The sequence below is a fragment of the Nyctereutes procyonoides genome, unplaced genomic scaffold, assembly GCF_905146905.1.
Source record: "Nyctereutes procyonoides isolate TBG_1078 unplaced genomic scaffold, NYPRO_anot_genome, whole genome shotgun sequence".
NCBI lineage: Eukaryota > Metazoa > Chordata > Mammalia > Carnivora > Canidae > Nyctereutes > Nyctereutes procyonoides.
In genome coordinates, this window is record NW_026575030.1 from 31041610 (window position 1) to 31060575 (window position 18966).

The 18966-nt window shown below is 43.9% G+C and overlaps 1 protein-coding gene across 1 annotated transcript in view; it reads left to right on the forward strand.

Annotated features, from left to right (window-relative positions):
* ZBTB20 (zinc finger and BTB domain containing 20) overlaps positions 1-18966 on the forward strand; it is a 232364-nt gene that overhangs the window by 194897 nt on the left and 18501 nt on the right. The window contains 2 exon segments of the mRNA XM_055315851.1: positions 6033-7637; positions 18805-18966. Coding sequence (XP_055171826.1) covers positions 6033-7637; positions 18805-18966 — 1767 coding nt within the window.

An 18966-nucleotide genomic window follows, 5' to 3' on the forward strand; every position in this document is an offset into this window, starting at 1 on the left:
GAAAACAGCCTCTAATGGTTCCTGTACCTCGGGCTTAGATGACTGGGAAGATAGAGGACAACTCTCACTCACCGGGAGACAGCCCAAACACTCCCCCCCTTACACCCAGGAGTGGGTGCATAACGCAGTGCAGCTGATGACTCTCCCACGGTCCCCACTTCCAGGAGGCAATGACAGCTGGGCTATGCTAGGTGTATGGAGCCAAGGTGAGAGAGTCTTGTTATACAACCTGCCACCTTTTGTTTGTGTGTTTTCCCCAGTGCCCCCGGCCACCCTCCAAATGATACTGACAGGCTGGTTCATGGACCCAGAGGCAGTCCCGCAGGATCAGCCAAGAGGATCCTTGCTTGTGTTCAGGATAGGAATCAAACACAAGCCAACAGGAGGTGAAAGCAGAGTTAACTGAAGGTATAGAGAAAGTGCAGGTTAGAGACAGAATGTCTGGAACAGTCAGAAAGGAAAGGAGGGAGTCTCATCTTCGCTTAGAGTCTGGGGTTTTTATTGACAATTGTGGTCTGGTGTCTGTGTCCTCTCAGGCATCCAGAAACTGGTCAGAACAAGGACAGAGTCCAGGTGTCCATCATAAGTGACTTATTCCCTAGAGCCAGGGGGTCTTGGCGTCGATATGTCTAGCGCTGGTGGTCTGGAATATGCACAGGATGGCCATGCCTGATCACTCCTTAGATGTTCTCTGTTGTGCTGGAAGACTCCAAAGAAATCATTAACTCCTTGTCCCTTATAAGGAGGACATACATGTAGGCATGTGTAGGGCAGGGGCATGGGCCCTAACAAGATTTAGAAGCAGGAAAGGGAGCCAAAAGCAGGTTTTTATGGAGTCCTTCAGTTTCTCTGTCTCATAAGGATTGTGAAGATGCCAGTGAGATAGAAAGTATGTGGAGGGACATGTGCTTCAGATGGTGAAAGCTGTGAGCAAGAAAGCTCTATCCTCCCATCATGCGGAGGCTCTGTAGTTGACCACCACCCCTGCACCCTGCATGTAGGTCAAATGGATATGACCGAAGTCTTGGCCCTGGCAGGGGCAACAGATGTAGATCTGGGGAGGAAGGGACCTGAATCTTCCCCAGGGGAAGAATGGGTCTTTTCGACCATGACCCACTTGGTACGTAACACCAACACACAGTAGCTTAGGACCATCACTAATCACCTAATATATGAGAGGGCAACCTCAGCACAATAATGGTATTGGTGTGCAATGTGGGAAAGAGTGGGATATGAGAGCCTGGGCTGGGGAGGCCTGGCCACCCTAGCCCTAGTTCGTGAGCTGACCCACTTACCTCATGTGAGCCTGGTGACCCAGATTGAATGCTCAAGGGCTTTTCGGCCCTGCCATTTGACTTAGACGTGTTGACTTGACCGAAATTCATGTGGGTTTTAATTTGAGAGCTGGTGTTTCCTCCCAAATCACAGAGACTTCAAATTCCCGTCTCCCTCTGTAGCGCCTCACCCTTGCACTGGTCTCATTTTATATATCTGGGCTGAGAAAGGACTGGATTTCACACCTAATTAAAGGAGATTGTATTGCCTGCTGTTTCCTTTCTTGTTCATTTTCCCTTGTGCACAAGCAGCTTTTCATTCTCATGCTAAGTCCTATCCCCCCCAGACGCCCGCAGTTGAGGAGACAGGCAGGAGCTGGGTTCCTGCAAGGCAGAGCCAGGCCCTCCACCGCCTCTTTCGCTGCAAGCCCATTTCTCCTTCGGTACTCACCCTGGGTCCACCCCATCTGCATTGTGCAGGCTCACAGAACAGTCATTCAGGATACATGACCACTCTCGGTGGTAGGATTCCTTGCGTGTTTCCAGTGAATGCCATCTCAGGCTGACTAAGTATTTTCACTCTAGTTGAAAGGAGGTCAGTTATTATTTTTAAACACACAGAACCATTGTCATCACCCTTTTCATTTTACCCCATCAGTTCTATGTTCAACACCACCTTGGGGTATTTTTGGGGTGAGGCGATGTCCTCAAATATACATAATCTTTGTAAAGTTGTATGGTTTTGTGGAGTTGAGAGGGTGGTTGGTGTTTTCTTTCTTTCTTTCTTTCTTTCTTTCTTTCTTCTTCTTCTTCTTCTTCTTCGTCTTCTTCTTCTTCTCTCTCTCTCTCTCTCTCTCTCTCTCACTCTCTCTCCCTCTTTTTTTTGAATAGCCCAAATGCCCATTCAGTGCCAATCTAAGAAAGAATGGAGTCAGCATTTTCACACCATTCCTTCCTATACAGTCCCTGAATAACCATCTAATCAAGATTTGTTTTCAATGGGGAACAAATCTTCTACAGTAGAGTATTTCAGATTTATTCCATTGGAATCTATACATTAATGCCCATTGGATGAAAGGACCTGCTTCACAAAAGCCTGGACATTGCCTTGCTGTGGCAGAAACTTTTTCCCACTGTATTAGTGCTAAATATAAAAGAAAGCCTGGGAAAGAATTGCTTCAGCATTGTGTGCAGGAGGAACCAGGCATGCTTGAATGGAAAGGCAGGGTCCCCCATCGCATCTGTACTCGTATCAGCAAAGCCCATTCAGCCTTTCATAGCTGCTCACTGCCGTGTGGGACCAGTGTACTCGGGGAGATGTTTAAAAATTGTGTCTATAAAAAATCTAACTAGGCTTGTCTCGGGTCAGGTTGTACATGTGTGCAAGTTTGAGTTTTAAAAACCGTCTCTGTGGTTTCTAATGAAGTTGGTGACAGTACTGCAATAATCATAATTGAGACTAGTTAACAACTTTTAGTGATTATCTCTATAGGGTTACCTGATTGTTTAGATAGATTCAACCAAACAAGCACTTTCAATTTTTCTCATGAGATTTTAAGTGTGTGTGTGTGTGTGTGTGTGTGTGTATGAGTATGTGTAGTATGAGGACAGCTTTTGCTGTTGACCATTTCCTACTCTAGAGCAACCTCCATCATCACTTTCAGTGTTTTTATCTTTTCTTCTATGTCCTGAGGATTAGGATGGCCTTAGATCCCTAGGCAATCCGAGTTTCATCCTTCAGTGACCCAGTGTTATGCAGTGAGAAAAGGATCAAGGCGTGTGGGTTCTAATCCCAACCCTGCCTCTTACGAGCTGTGTAAAATTTAGGATAAGTCACCTCAACACTTTGATCGCCTCAACCTTTTTCTTACATCAAATAATAATAATAGGACTTGTCCTAAAAACATATAGGATGGTTTTAAGGAAAGACTAAGATGTTGTATGTGAAAGAGTTTTGTATGCTATGAAATGTTATGTGGATAGTAATGATTATGATACTTGTCATAGAGTTTCTTCCCAGAATTATCAGAAAGAAGACGACTCTTCATCACAAGTGACAAGCCTAGTGATATTGCTGTGACTGGGCTAAGAGCAAATGTATGTTTAAAGAGTGTTTTCACCTGTGTGGAAAAAAGTTACTTAATAAATCCATCCTACTCAGAGATGGTGACTTTATTAGAGACTCAACCAATTTTAGTGCTTACTGTTTTACTTAAATAAAAAAGACTTCAGTGATAGTAAAACTGTATATAGAAAACTCTACATTTTAGCGCCAGGACAAGTTGTTTGATCTCTTGCATTGTTCCATTTATAAACTAAAAAAAAAAAAGTCTTTTAAGTTAGATTTACTGAGACTACATTGATGTCCCAAGGCCTAGAAACATGAACACCATGCTAATTCAAGGTTAGGTGTAGAAGCAGTTGGAGAACATATTGAACAAACTTTTTTACACAGCTTTACAGTGGACCTATGGACACCTAAAGGCCAGACTTCATTTGGGGCAAAACATGCAATGCAATGAAGCAGGTAAGAGTGTGAACTCTAGAGCCAGACCCCCTGGATTCAAATGCCAGCTCTACCACCAATTGCCTCTGTGGCCTTGAATGAGTTTCTTAATTTGTCCAGCCTCAGTTTTCTCATTTGAAAAATGGGGATAATAATAATACTACCTACATGATAAGGGTTGCTGTGATTATTAAATGAAATAATATGTTAATACATGGTAAGTGTTAAATAAAGGAGGGTTTACTCTTGTTGTTCTCATGCTCTATGTGCATGGGGGACTCAGCAAGAACTTAGAATTTGGTCTGCTGATTGATTTCCTGAATACCTTCCTGGGTTATTGGGGCCTTCCTCTGGGGCTGTACTTTGTATTAGCACAGTTACAGAGGATTCACCAACTATGATTCTTTAATCTGGCAATGACAATTTGCTTTTACAACAGTGAAAAAAACAAAACAAAACAAAACAAAACAAAAAACGCCTAGAAACTGTAGCCCAGTGCAATATTTTAGGCACATCACAGACCTAATGGAAGTCAGGACAAGAAGGAATTCTCTTCTGTAAAAATCTTATGCAAATCATATGACTGAAAGTGAGCATAAGAGCCTCTAGGCATGTCTTAAGGTAACTGGATATGTGTGAGGCTGACTAAATGTAAAGATGGGAACAAAGGAAATAAATGAGTATATGAAAGGATGTGGCCGCACCTACTGAGCTCAGACAGCATGCAGAGATTGAGTGCAGCAAGGTAGAGCTGGTGTGGTTCCGACTCTCTTGAACTGGTCCTCTCTCCTAAGGCAGAGGAGAAAGAACCTGAGGAGGTGGGCATTCCTCCCATCCCTCAGATCATTACCTCTGGGGGCTGCTCCTCGCAAGACACAGGGATGCCCGGTCACAGGCCAACAATCAGTGTTTGGGCCACCCTGGTTGTGAAAGGCCCACTTGCGTGGCCTCTCTCAAGGTGACTATTCACCTACAAAGGCAAGAATGGGGAATCTAAGTGAAGAATGGTTCAGAAAGAGGGATTCTTTAGAGCCATTTGAAAAGTGAAGTAGAAAAATAGAAAAGCCCTGAAACTTAGTGGTATAGCCACCCATTTTAATTCTCAGTCTGCGATCCAAATGTAACCATTTTCCCCCGTGTGCAGAGCGCTGGGTGTTAGGGTGGCAATGGGTCAGGCTATGGACAGCCTCCGCATAGCTGACTGTTGCCTTCCCACTGGGAGCCCTTTGATACTTCCCTGGAGCAAGTGCATAGAACACGGTATTGCCTAGGGTGATCACACAGCCCATTCCTGGTTTACTCCTGCTGTCCTCACCTAATTATGAACAGTGCTCCCTTTCACTCACAGAAGTGCCCAGCTGGAACTCTAAATATGATCACCTAGGATACTAAAGTCTCCCAGGTCAGTGCTGCCATGTCCGACCTTTTTAAACACTCCTTCCTTGTTCAGCTTCAGGAAATGCAGAAAATGACCCATGTCACATACCACCACTCTAGAAAGTCCTCAAACAGGTTGTCGGAGATGCCAAGAAGAGTGTGTAGATACAGAAATCAGTGGGTGAGTGCCACTTTAGCTCGCAGGCTGCAGCCTATAGCCTGTCCCTCAAGTGGAAAACATGGTGACAGCTGTTTGGTGGATATCTTAGTGTGGATTGGATTTTCCAAGGGTTTTTGCATACATGATGTGGATTCGGAAATAGACATATAAATTAATAGGAAGGGAGTCAAATTTTTGAACTATGAATATTGTTGCTGTCTATGGATAAAATCAGAAACTGTGGAAACCTGGGGAAAATACAAGCCTTCCCAAAGGACCTCAGCTTAGACCTGCGTAAGGTAGAAGTAGAGTGTTCCATGAGAACCTGTCTTCCATTTGTTTCTCGGGTCTTGTGTGCTGAAGCTGTAGGAAGAGCAGGCAAGTGACCCATCTGTTTATTAGGCTGTCCTACTTCAACTGGCAACCCTGGCTGCAGCTCTAGGGCATTAATAGAGATTCGATACCCAAAATAGCTGGGGTATTGTTGGAGCCAAATTGAAGGCCTTTTTCTCATAGGCGGTCATCCCGGCAGCCCGATCCCTGTGCAAGGCATGTCCGTCTCACCGCAGAGCCCGCTTGTGTGTGCAAGGTCAGGGGTGGGGGTGCTTCCAGGAGCCATGAGCGTAACCCACCTGAGACCTGGGCGTTAGGCATGCAGTCAGCTAGCTCTGACCCACACACCCTGTCTTGTGTCTTCTGTCTTGCCACCGTGCAGGTGACATCAGTTGCAAGGGGATGACCGAGCGCATTCATAGCATCAACCTTCACAACTTCAGCAATTCCGTGCTCGAGACCCTCAACGAGCAGCGCAACCGTGGCCACTTCTGTGACGTGACGGTGCGCATCCACGGGAGCATGCTGCGCGCACACCGCTGCGTGCTGGCAGCCGGCAGCCCCTTCTTCCAGGACAAGCTGCTGCTGGGCTACAGCGACATCGAGATCCCATCCGTGGTGTCAGTGCAGTCGGTGCAAAAGCTCATTGACTTCATGTACAGCGGCGTGCTGCGCGTCTCGCAGTCGGAAGCCCTGCAGATCCTCACGGCCGCCAGCATCCTGCAGATCAAAACCGTCATCGATGAGTGCACGCGCATTGTGTCACAGAATGTGGGTGACGTGTTCCCGGGGATCCAGGACTCGGGCCAGGACACGCCACGGGGCACCCCCGAGTCCGGCACATCGGGCCAGAGCAGCGACACCGAGTCGGGCTACCTGCAGAGCCACCCGCAGCACAGCGTGGACAGGATCTACTCGGCGCTCTATGCGTGCTCCATGCAGAACGGCAGTGGCGAGCGCTCCTTCTACAGCGGTGCGGTGGTCAGCCACCACGAGACGGCCCTGGGCCTGCCCCGCGACCACCACATGGAGGACCCCAGCTGGATCACGCGCATCCACGAGCGCTCGCAGCAGATGGAGCGCTACCTGTCCACCACCCCCGAGACCACACACTGCCGCAAGCAGCCCCGGCCCGTGCGCATCCAGACCCTGGTGGGCAACATCCACATCAAGCAGGAGATGGAGGACGACTACGACTACTATGGGCAGCAAAGGGTGCAGATCCTGGAGCGCAACGAGTCCGAGGAGTGCACGGAAGACACCGACCAGGCGGAGGGCACTGAGAGCGAGCCCAAGGGCGAAAGCTTCGACTCGGGCGTCAGTTCCTCCATAGGCACCGAGCCTGACTCAGTGGAGCAGCAGTTCGGGCCCGGGGCGGCACGGGATGGCCAGGCCGAACCCGCCCAAGCCGAGCAGGCCGCAGAGGCTCCTGCCGAGGGCGGCCCGCAGCCGCACCAGCTCGAGACAGGTGCCTCCTCCCCAGAAAGAAGCAACGAGGTGGAGATGGACAGCACGGTCATCACTGTCAGCAACAGCTCTGACAAGAGCGTCCTGCAGCAGCCTTCGGTCAACACGTCCATTGGGCAGCCTTTGCCAAGTACCCAGCTCTACTTACGCCAGACAGAAACCCTCACCAGCAACCTGAGGATGCCTCTGACCTTGACCAGCAACACACAGGTCATTGGCACAGCCGGCAACACCTACCTGCCGGCCCTCTTCACTACCCAGCCCGCGGGCAGTGGCCCCAAGCCTTTCCTCTTCAGCCTGCCACAGCCCCTGGCAGGCCAGCAGACCCAGTTTGTGACAGTGTCCCAGCCTGGCCTGTCGACCTTTACTGCACAGCTGCCAGCGCCACAGCCCCTGGCCCCATCCGCAGGCCACAGCACAGCCAGTGGGCAGGGCGAAAAAAAGCCTTATGAGTGCACTCTCTGCAACAAGACTTTCACCGCCAAACAGAACTACGTCAAGCACATGTTCGTACACACAGGTGAGTGCAGGCTCCCCCTGGGGGCCTGGAAGCAGGCTGTGGGTGTGAGGGGGCCGTAGGAAGAAGGGAGGGGCAGACAGCAAGGGGAAGGGAAGGTTTGGAGTCATCTTTCAGATTTGCAGGAGACCCCGCTATCAGCCATCTTCTAGAAGCCCCAACAGTACCCCCATTGTAGGAATGAAGCATCCTGCCGCCAAAGCTCAAAATGACAGAAACCCTAGGGAGAAGGGCCCAATGGGGAAAAGTCTGACAAAGAATCTACAGGCACAACATCCTTAAATATGCTGAACTTTGCAATGCATTCTTTTCTAGCTGTTTCGAACTGGAAAAGTCCTTGGAGATTATATACTCCAGTCACTTCATTTTACAGATCAAAGTCATACAGGCAGAACAGGGATGCGAGTTGCAGTGTGTAGTAAATTCTGTATGAACCATCAGCTTGACGAGGCCACAACAAGGCTGATGCAGGCTTATGCTGTATTTGTGGTCCCTGAAATGAAGAAACGTGATAGTTTCACTCTATTTTCAATTGCTTATTCTCTTTTTGACATCTAGAGACCACAGTCTGGTCTGGGCACTACCTTTTCAAAAAACAGTAGACTGATTGGGACATATTCAGAGGAGTATAATCAGGATGCAAAGGAATGCAAAGCCATGGCATATCATGGTTGAAGGTCCTAGGGCTATTCAACCTGCAAAAAAGAAGACTCAGAGTGTCTTATAAGCCACATCCAAGTATTTGAGCTTTGGGGGCAGCATAATATAGTAAGCTGGAGCTCTGGAGCCACATTGCCTAGACTCGCAATTAGACTTAGCCACTACTGATGTCTGTCACCTTTCTGTACTTGTTTCCTTGTCTATATAATGGGGATGGTAATAATATATCTCCCTTAGAGTATCGTCTTCAGGATTAAGTGAATTAATATATGAAACTCTTAAAACAACTCCTGGCACATAATCAGCACTCTATAAATGGTAGCTGACATTAGCACTGTTAGCTTTATTTAAATGGTTGGGAGGAGAGAAACATTAAGCTTGTCTTGGAGCAGGTGGAGCACTACTTGTCCACCACCCTTCAAAAGGTAGAACTGGACCAACGATTGGAAGCTATAAAGGAGACTCTTTCAACTAAATAAAAGAAGCTGCTCTAAGATAGGATAGACAGCCTCCAAAGGGATTGAGTTTCTATAATTAGAGGTGGTCAGAGAGAGAATGATCATTTCATAGGGATGTTGTAGCGGGGCCTCAGTCATTAGGTGACTAGTTGGGTGGGCTGGTGTTTCATCCCTGGATTCTGTGATTCTAGAGCTAAGATCTCCTGACTGCCCAGCTAGTGCGCTTTTCCAGCTCAATTATGGAACATAGAAGTGAGAACTTCATGGATGCTCCTCCATATAAGTGACCACATATGAGATATGATTTCACATAGATTCTCTTGTATCTGAAAATACTTATCCCAGTGGTGAGCCCCATATTTGAAATTCCTATCATGAGCCCCTCTTCTGGTGTACCTCTGGTTCCAGAGCACCCCTGTTAAATGACAAATAAGTTGCCAAAAAAAATTACCTACTAGAATTACAATGCGTGAAAACAAATTAGTTCCTCCAAGCAACCTTGTTTCTCAGTTCAGCTAGTTGATTATAGGACATAAGGCAGATAAAAATTTAAGTTGGAAAATAGAATGGAAGGAAAACAACAGACACTGAGACAAGGTACCCAACATGGAAGTGAACAACTAAAACAGAACATTCCTTACGATGCACTTTGCCTTCTTCACAGTCAACTTAAGACAGTAGGTAAATCTGTATGTGCCTTTGTGTGAATCAGTTGTTCTAAAGGAGGATGTTTTCACAACTCCAAAGCAACATAGTAACTCACTACTGAATTCAGGAAGGAAATCAGGTAGTGATAAGTCACTATGTTTATTTAGGGTAAATGTGAATGTACTGATAACCTGAGATCAATCAAGGGCAATTTCCCATGTGGTATGGGCATCATCATCATCATTTGGTAAATTGACCAAATAGTAATATTTTTAGTTATGTGGCATTTTATGGTTTACAGAGCGCTCTCACATCGTTTGTCCTTTCTTCTTCTGAATTATTGTCATACAAACCATCAAATTAAAGATTAGGGAGGAAAAAGAGACCATTTGTGGAAGTGTCTCATTAGCCAAAGTTCACTTTGCTGGTCTTGGATCCATAAACATTTCTATTCTCCCTTTTCCAGACCATGCATCTTATCCAGTAGACCTACATGGGTATAAAACTCACTTTTCTGTAAGATCACATACTGAAATAAGGCTGTAAATTTGCAACACAAAATTTTCAGTGCACTATCAAAAATTGTTTTTTTGCTATATAAACGCATTTATCCAGTGGATTCACTAAAGGATTCTGTGGTTAACCCAAATAACTAGATTTGCCCATGAGAAAACCAGTAATGGGTTTGTACATTTAGACCTCATAGATACAAAAGCTATGAATAAAGTCATTTTCTAAATCTGAGTTATGCTCAAAGTATAGCCTTCAGAATTCTAGTAAACTATGAAGATCCTCAGTAAATCATGAAGGTTTTATATTGGTGTGTATAACATGGCAACATCTGGGAACAATTAATAATACACAGATATCACTTGAGCACCTCATTTAGAAGAAGAGACACTCTTCCCATTCACCCTGAATTATTTGGCAGTGGCAGTTTGGAAGGGCCATCTGTCTATCAAGACTTTTTTGTCTAGCTGAAGGAGTCCATAACCTAACAAAGTTAAAGAACAATTGGTCTAGATTTTTCAAAAGGCAAAACAGCCTGAACATATGGAAGTAATTCAGGACCTGGATTCACTGCGGCCTCCATTTCAAAACAGAGTTCTCTCCAATTTCTTGGGAAAACATAAAAAAAAAAAAAAAAAAAAACAGGGCCTCCCAATTTCATAAGAGCCCAGTGGAAATGATAAAAATCCAGAGCAAAAAGTCTAAGTGTTGGTCTGAAAAGATTCTAGAAAGTATTAGGGACACTTGGAAGGATAGGGATGGTTTCAGTACTCTCACCTATAACCTAATCTAAAAGAATCTTACTAAGAAAGAGTAGCTTGACAGAGCTAAAAGGAAGGAGATTTGGGTTCTCTGCATCACAGCTATTATGCATGCTACCTGGCTTTGCATTTCAGTCACTCCAACATTTAACGTAAATAGTACTTACTATCCACAGCTGCAGGGAATCTATTCTGAGATGTGGACTCCAAATAAAATTCTGTGGAGCTCTGTGTTAATGATCCACATATTCACTGAAAGGAAGTATTTGAAACAAATAAGTAGGCTATTGTATTGACTTTGGAGCTAAGCTCTGCGGTAGAGAACCAGGCAGCCCTGGCTGTAATGCATATTCCATAATGATTATAACACTGAAACTTACAGTGGGGACATAAGTGAAATTTATACTAGAATTCGATTATTTGGGTTCTGTTTTGATTCCTTTAATTGGCTGCATGGACTTAAGCAAGTCACTTAATTGTATAACCCTCAGTTTCTTTGAGTTTATAATGCAAAGAATAATTTTCCTGCCTTTTGAGTAGCTGTAAAGGTCTCATGCATTTAAGAGGTTTTCATAAAAGGTAAAGTACTAGTTAATGTTTAAAAAAACCCATCATCATTATTACCTGAGCCCCCTCCACCCAAGAGACATTGACTTTCTTTGCTCTATCTCACATCTCTGAATAATAAGCTCTTGACAGATTTCCTTCCTCTACGGAATTCAAACGCTATAGCCACGTGATACTTCTTGGGTTTCCCCTGAACTTCCTTCATAACATCAGCATTTTTTTTCACTTCTGAATGATTTTTTTAAGAGTATAAGAAAATCCCTCACCTAACTACTTTCTCTACTCCCCAACAAACCACAGCGGTACTCCATTTCTCCCAGGAGTGTCTCAAGATCACTTTACTACGGCTTCATAAAAGTTGTGAGATACGAAACTAAGAGTTAAGGATGTATTTGAAAACAAGAGAGTCAGAGAAAAACAGATAACACAAACCATCCTGTCATGGAACCAAGCAGGGCTCCTCTATGTCCCCTCCCCTCAAGAGAAAAAACAAAAGTCAAAAGAATGGGAATAGAAGGGAAAGACAGAGGACACAGAAGGACAAGCTTTGGTGTCAATGTGGATACAGAAGGCAAGCAACAGGGAAAATTCAAAGATAACCCTGAAACAGTGGTTTTCACCATGTGATTCCCATTCCAGCAGCATACAGATTCACAGGCCCATCCAGACCTGAATCATCCATCCAACAATCTGTGTTTCAACAAGCTCTGATTCAGTGTAGGTTGGGAATCATTTCCCTAGACGGCTGGGAAAAGGCAAGGATAGCATCAGGTTGTTTGTGTTATGTAACATGGTTCTCTAAAATTCCACTCTTAAGAACCTATGCATTTGGAAAAAGTAAACCAGTTGAAAATAACAGCTTGATCTTATCGTGGATAAGTTATAATATGGCGGCAAACACCTCATTTATGAGAAATGACCTAAGTTTCTCAAACTGCACAAGTGACCACAGCAAATACGTGCCTTCTGGCACTTAGAAGTACTGACTTGTATTATCATTATGCAGTTGTCTCTACACCTTCCCATTATAATGTGAATTCTGTGAGCCAGAAATAACTGATAGGTAGATAGATAGCTGGAGATAAAGATAGTTATATATCTTATATATCAGCATACCCAGCATAATACCTTACATATGATGAACATTCAATAAATATTTGATCAGTGAATGAATCAAATGACCATGATGGCTTTGGAGGATTTATTTACCCCCAGGTATAGGGGATATTTATTACCCTCAGGTAATATATATATTTTATATATATTTATATATATATATATATATATATATATATTATATTTAGGACATATATATAGGACATCCAGTTAAATTTGAATTTTGGATAAACAACTGTATTTCTAAACTAAGTATGTCCCATGCAGTCCCATTCATTGCTTTCCTGAAAGTCAGATTTAACTGGGTGTCATGCATTTTACCTCGCAGTACTATCCAAGTAGAACTTTCTTTTAGGACCCAATCTTAAGACTTTTTGCTTTTAACCTATATATGGGGGCACCTGGGTGGCTCAGTTGGTTAAGTATCCAACTCTTGATCTCAGCTCAGGTCTTGATCTCAGGGTCATGAGTTCAAGCCCCTTCCATGCCCAGTGTGGACCTTACTTAAACAAACAAACAAAAATTATAAATAAACAAATAAAATCTGAATATGAATACAGGCTGGCATATGTAATTGCTTAACAAATACTTTTTGAGTAAATGAATGAATGTTCAGAAATGTGGGCACACGTTCCAGGAGAATTTAATTCAAGGGACTTATACATAAATGCATTATTTTCTAGCAATACTTACATTTCTCTTTCTTTCTTTTTCTTTTTTTATTTGCTGGGGAATTTATTGTATCCTCATTTCTACTTGTGTTTTCTTCCCTAACATGTGGTAGATGTTTGAGCCTTTTTCGGAATCATACTATCAATAGCCTGGTTTATCGGTGACTGGCTTTAGTCCATTAGGGTCATCTGCATATATGATAATCTTGTGTGTTACTTTGAGAAGCTCAGCTCTTTCAGCCATGAATTTGATATAAAAAAATATGGGAATAATAGTAACATAACAAAAGTCAGAAATAGTGTAAAAATACTGAGATCAAGATAATAATGGGATAATCCTCATGCGGAATTTGGGCTATTAATTATATCAGGCCAGTGGAGTAATAAACAAATATCATATCTGAAGTAAGAGAGGCTTGTTTTTACCACTCTCTGAGTGACCTCTTCAATAAATTCTACAATCAACCTGAGCCTTAGTGTTTTTGCCGCAAAATATATAGATCTTAATAATTCCTACTTTACACAGTTGCTATAAGAATCAAATAACATTATTTCTGTGAAAGCACTTAATCACAAGTACTGTAAAATTATCAAAGCCATTTAAGAACATATATGTTATTAACGTCATAACATTTTGTCACATAATCCAGAGAGCCAGAAATCGTTAACAGGAGGAGGAGGTGATAATCTGGCTAAGCTGGTATCATCCTCTCATCTGTTACTGACTTTTTGAATGACCCTCAGGATGTTACTGTACCTCTTTAAGGGAGATCCCATCTTCTGAGGATATTAATGTCTACCCCGCTCATAAAGTTGTAAGAAAAGTGAAGTAACGTAGATGAAGTTCCCTGAGGTCTTCAAAATTCTGCCTAACACCAAACTGTTAGTTGTCACTGAGGCCAGAGATGTTTTGTGAATGCAGTATGTCCCCCAGTAGGCAGTCCCACCCCCCACCCCACCCTAATCAGCCTTACAGTCCCAGCTGGCACCAGAATCACACCTTCAGAACTGGAGAGAAAGGCTGGCCCTCAGTCACACCAGCTGCATCTCAGGAATGTAGGCCTCCCTTCAACTAGACTTCTCCAGTGGAAAGCAGACTCTTCAGCCAGTGAAAGCTCTGTGTGACTCTGAGCACCCTTCCATTCTTGCCACTGAAGCTTTCTCATTTTCTGTTGTAACCTTGATGTTCTCCATTCAAGGACTCCTGCTCTCCTCGCCAGTGGCCATCTTCCCCTACCCATACTCTCCTCTTCCTTCCCTGCCACCTGCCGTCTCGCCAGGCTCCCAGCCTCAGTTGGCTGTCCCCTCACCAGACTCCCCTGAAGAGGAGGGTGTTATGCTAGAGCAGATGATAGAGAGGTCAAGAGAATGGGAGAGATGGGTGGGAATGGTGCTTCTAGAAAACATCCCGGTAACAGCATTCACTGTACCTTCTGCAAGCCAGTAGAAGCCTGGTAAGAATGAGAAAGAATCAGCCGAATAAATGGGTCCTTGCTAAGCCCCCACTACAGAAGTCACTATTCAGAATTGGGGTGTTGTTCTCGCTTCGGCAGCACATATACCAGAATTGGGGTGTCTTGGCCCAATTAGGTATCCTTTACTGGAACTTTGGGCAGACCCTCTGTATTTATTAACCTAGGAGTATCTCTCCTCCTCTTCTTCTTCTCCTTCTCCTTTTCCTTCTCCTTCTTCTTCTTTTTTTCCTGACTTGAAATCATGGTAGTGTCAGTGCTGGTCCACGAGAAGGAGTTTAAAAGAGGCCCTTTTAGAGAATAGCATCTCTGAAAAAAAAACTGAAGAAAAGTCTATGTGTCCACCTACTGTAGGAATTGTTTTTTTTTTATAAAATTTTTTTTATTATTTATTTATGATAGTCACAGAGAGAGAGAGAGAGAGAGAGGGAGGCAGAGACACAGGCAGAGGGAGAAGCAGGCTCCATGCACCGGGAGCCCGACGTGGGATTCGATCCCGGGTCTCCAGGATCGCGCCCTGGGCCAAAGTCAGGCGCCAAACCGCTGCGCCACCCAGGGATTCCCCTACTGTAGGAATTGTAAAGGACACTGCCCTCCCTGTGGTTTCTCCACGTTGGACAGTTTCTTGACCTCCAGAGTTCAGTTGTCACCTGCTCAGAACCCCTCTGTCAGTGCTAGGTGCTGATATTTTACTCATGGTGCCAATTCTTTGATTAGCAAATGTAACTGAGAGCAGACCATACCCTTAACTCTGAATTACATAGCTTCATTGATTATCTGAAAGTTTTTTGTTTGTTTTTTTAAAATCCTGAGTTGGCTTCCCCATGCAGTGCAAGTTATTTCTCAATTGGTTTCATTTATCATCAGTTCCTTTCTACTGAAAGAACAGTTGTTTTATTTCCCCCCTTAAAATAACCGCATACTCTGGCTAAGTGCTTTATCTCTTTAATTTTCAAAATACCTTCACAAGACAGGTATTTATTGTAGTACTCTCAAGTTACAGATAAGGAAACTGAGGCTTCTAGAGGTTAAGTAACATACTTAAGTCATTCAGCCAAGGAAATGGAATTCATATCTGACTCCCACATCTGGATAGCCCCAAATGGAGCATTTTAAAGTGAAGGGGCTTATATGAGCATCTCCCTCATGTTATAATTCCGGTGTCTGCTTTGGACTTCGTATCTCTTCCTAACACAGTGATGGATTTGCCATTCCTGGGTCTAGACTCAGACCTGAAAAGCCGTCCACTTCCACTCATCTTAACTCTTCATTTCTCCACATCGAGAGCAACAATTAGCAGACCTCATCTATTTCATGTATAATGTTGAAAGCCCTTTTGGGGTCCCTATAAGTAAAATGCAGGAGAACAACAAGAAAGAAAAATAGTAACATTTCTACAGAGTGCTATTATTTCAGATCCACACACATATATAAGTGAAAGTTGCAGCTGCCTGACTAATCTGAAAATAAGTCCCATTTAGTAAGACAGTTCTGAAATACCTCTGCTCTACCAACACGGCACCCTAATAATTATAGAGAGCATTTTCCTTTAAGGAGCTCCCAAGTGCTTTGCAAATGTTTTTCCTCATTAACTGTCATACCATTTTTTGTGGCAGGGAAGGGAACAGGATACCTTGTCCTATTTAAAATGTGGGACTGCTTATGCTGTGAATGATTGAAGCAGGTTGCCCTCAGGTCATGTGCTGACAAGGCCTAGACCAGAGTCCTCAGGGGTTGTGGGTCAGGATGGGCAGAAGGCCACTGAATCTGCAAAGGGCCATAGCAAGTGCTCCGTCCAGCTCCTCACTTTCCGAAAGGGAGACAAACCCAGGGAGACTTAAAAAGCCCAGGGTCACACAGATAATTAACAGCTGAGCCAATACTACGTGCATACAAACAACATACAGACGTATGCTATGAAGGGAAAGATAACAACTGTGAAGAATCAATTTATAGTCAGATTAGAAGGTTGTGAAAGCAAAAAACCTTCAGAGTGACCTTGCCTGGAGGAAAAACACACTGTAAGAAGGTGAAAGTTTCAAACAGCAAGAGCATTTTAACATAAAGTTTCAACTTCCTAGCAGCCAAAATACCATCTGGAACTTAAGAAGGCGAGCTTCCCATTAAAGGTGACGGGTGGCTGTGTTTTAAAAGTTAGTTGACCAGCCTATCACAGCCTCTAGAAAGTGTACTCATAGCACAAGGATGGCAAAGAACAGCTCGAGTTCAAGCATGTGTACAGCTGACAGAAATGTTCCAACTAAAAATAACATGCATGACTGTCTCAGGGAATCTCTCATTTCAAAAGAATGTACTTCCATCAACACCATGCGTAGCCTAAATGCGTCGTTTGGGAATGAGGCTTCCCCAAACTCCCCGCTTTGTCTAAAAGTGAACTTCTTCTCTTCTACCCCTGTGATCCTACTGACCATACTATCCTATCTCTGAAAATAAAGGGAAAGAAACCAGAGAAGAGCCGAGAGGAGAGGGAGTTAGGCCAAAATATTTGCAAATAACTAAGGGAAAAAGAGCTCGAAGACCAATGGCATTAGTTAAGAAATTTGTGGCGTGAGTCCTGAACAAATCAGCCATTTCTTACTATCATGTACTTCAAAACATATCCTTTTAGGTTTATAAACACAATTAAAAAGGTTTCTGATGAGATAAAGTTCCATGAAACAGATCATGGACATAAAGCGCTACACTGAGCCTGACACACTAAGCACCGAATATATGCCGATTGTTTTCACTGCTGTTATTACCGTGATGACTCAGACCTCTCCTGTTTCAGAATGGGAAACATGGGAACACAGTCAAGGCACATATTTTCATTGGAAGTTAAGTCCATTTTAAGAAATAGATTTCCTACCCTGATAGTCCACTAATTGAACAATGACCCTAGAGAGTTTCAAAGGCTTTGGGCTTTATGCTGGGTTATGGAAGGGTACGTAGAAGGACTTTCTTCTCCGAGGTGGGTGTCTCCACTAGGCAAATCAGTAATGAGGTGGGACAGATGGAAAGACCCTACCTAATGCACTTCATCTCACCTGTCAAGAGTAGAGCTGAGAACTAACAGCACCAACAAAAGCAAGGCTCTGCTTATCCAAAAACATGTCAGAGGCCCATGGACATGACTTATAGAGGAATACTTCATGTGGCCAGTTAGTAACAATATTTTTATTTACCTTAGTCTTTTCAACAAGCTTGATCGTTTGGTTTCTACGCCAACAGCAAACCAGAGCATTATACTGAGGAGAAAAGAAGGGTTTCGGCCAACAGCCTGAGAACAAAGAAAGAGAAAACTATTTTCTAAATTGACCCGAGAGTTCAGAAATGCGTATGGAACCATTTAATTGGGGCGGGGGGAGAGAATAGTTTTATAATAAGAATACCATGCAAGTATTCCCACACCACCCTTGGTGGTCTGCAAAGTGATTTCATATGTATTTATGTCAACACCAGCGCAGTGAGGTAAGTACGGCTGTATACCTCAGAGGCATCAGAGATTTGTCAGAGTGCCATGCCGAATGTTGGTGCCCAGATTTGGACAGGACCGTTGGACTCTGAGATCACTGTGTTGTCCACCACCTACCCTACCTCCACATCAGGCAAGACCCATTTGCAGCTCAGGGCAGTCAAGATGTAAATAGCCAATTAACTCTAATGCTACATTTCAGGAAGATTTTTGTGTAAAATAAATAAAGTCGAAAGTGTAGCTCATCAGAACAACTTGCTCCTACGTTGGCCAGTATTTTCCAGACCCATCAAGGCAAAATGCATTTCCTAGACAGAATACTGGAAATGGAAACTATCCCCGAAGAGCCAAGCTACGTAAACACTGTCTTTAGTTTCTAAAGATTGTAAAGAACGCCAATTCTTGGACGACCTTTCCCCTTCTCTTATTTCTTGCATGTGTTTGATCGAATTAATGGGAAACACTTAGTTAAATCCACACATTCACGAGGAGGCTGAAAATGACCCCCCTAAAAGTAGCCCTCCCTTTTCTCCACAGAATGACCTTTGAAAACCTTTGGTGGGGAATAGCTTGCGGTTTTCCAAGAGAGCCATTTTTTCTAGCATGGGGAGGTGGAAGGCCAGACTGTCCTGGCATCCCCTGAAAGCAAGGTTTCTCAGCACATGAGAAGCCAGGAAGGACTGGATCTTTCCACCCAAGGGTGAACCAATCGGATTTTTTTTTTAATTTTTCTGTTTTTGTTTTTTTGTTGTCTTCGTTTTTCTGTCTCTCATTCTCCCTCCCTTGCTGTGTCTCGCTCTGTTCTGCTTGCTGTCTCTCCCCACCTCAACAGGTGAGAAGCCCCACCAATGCAGCATCTGTTGGCGCTCCTTCTCCTTAAAAGATTACCTTATCAAGCACATGGTGACACACACAGGAGTGAGGGCATACCAGTGCAGTATCTGCAACAAGCGCTTCACCCAGAAGAGCTCCCTCAATGTGCACATGCGCCTCC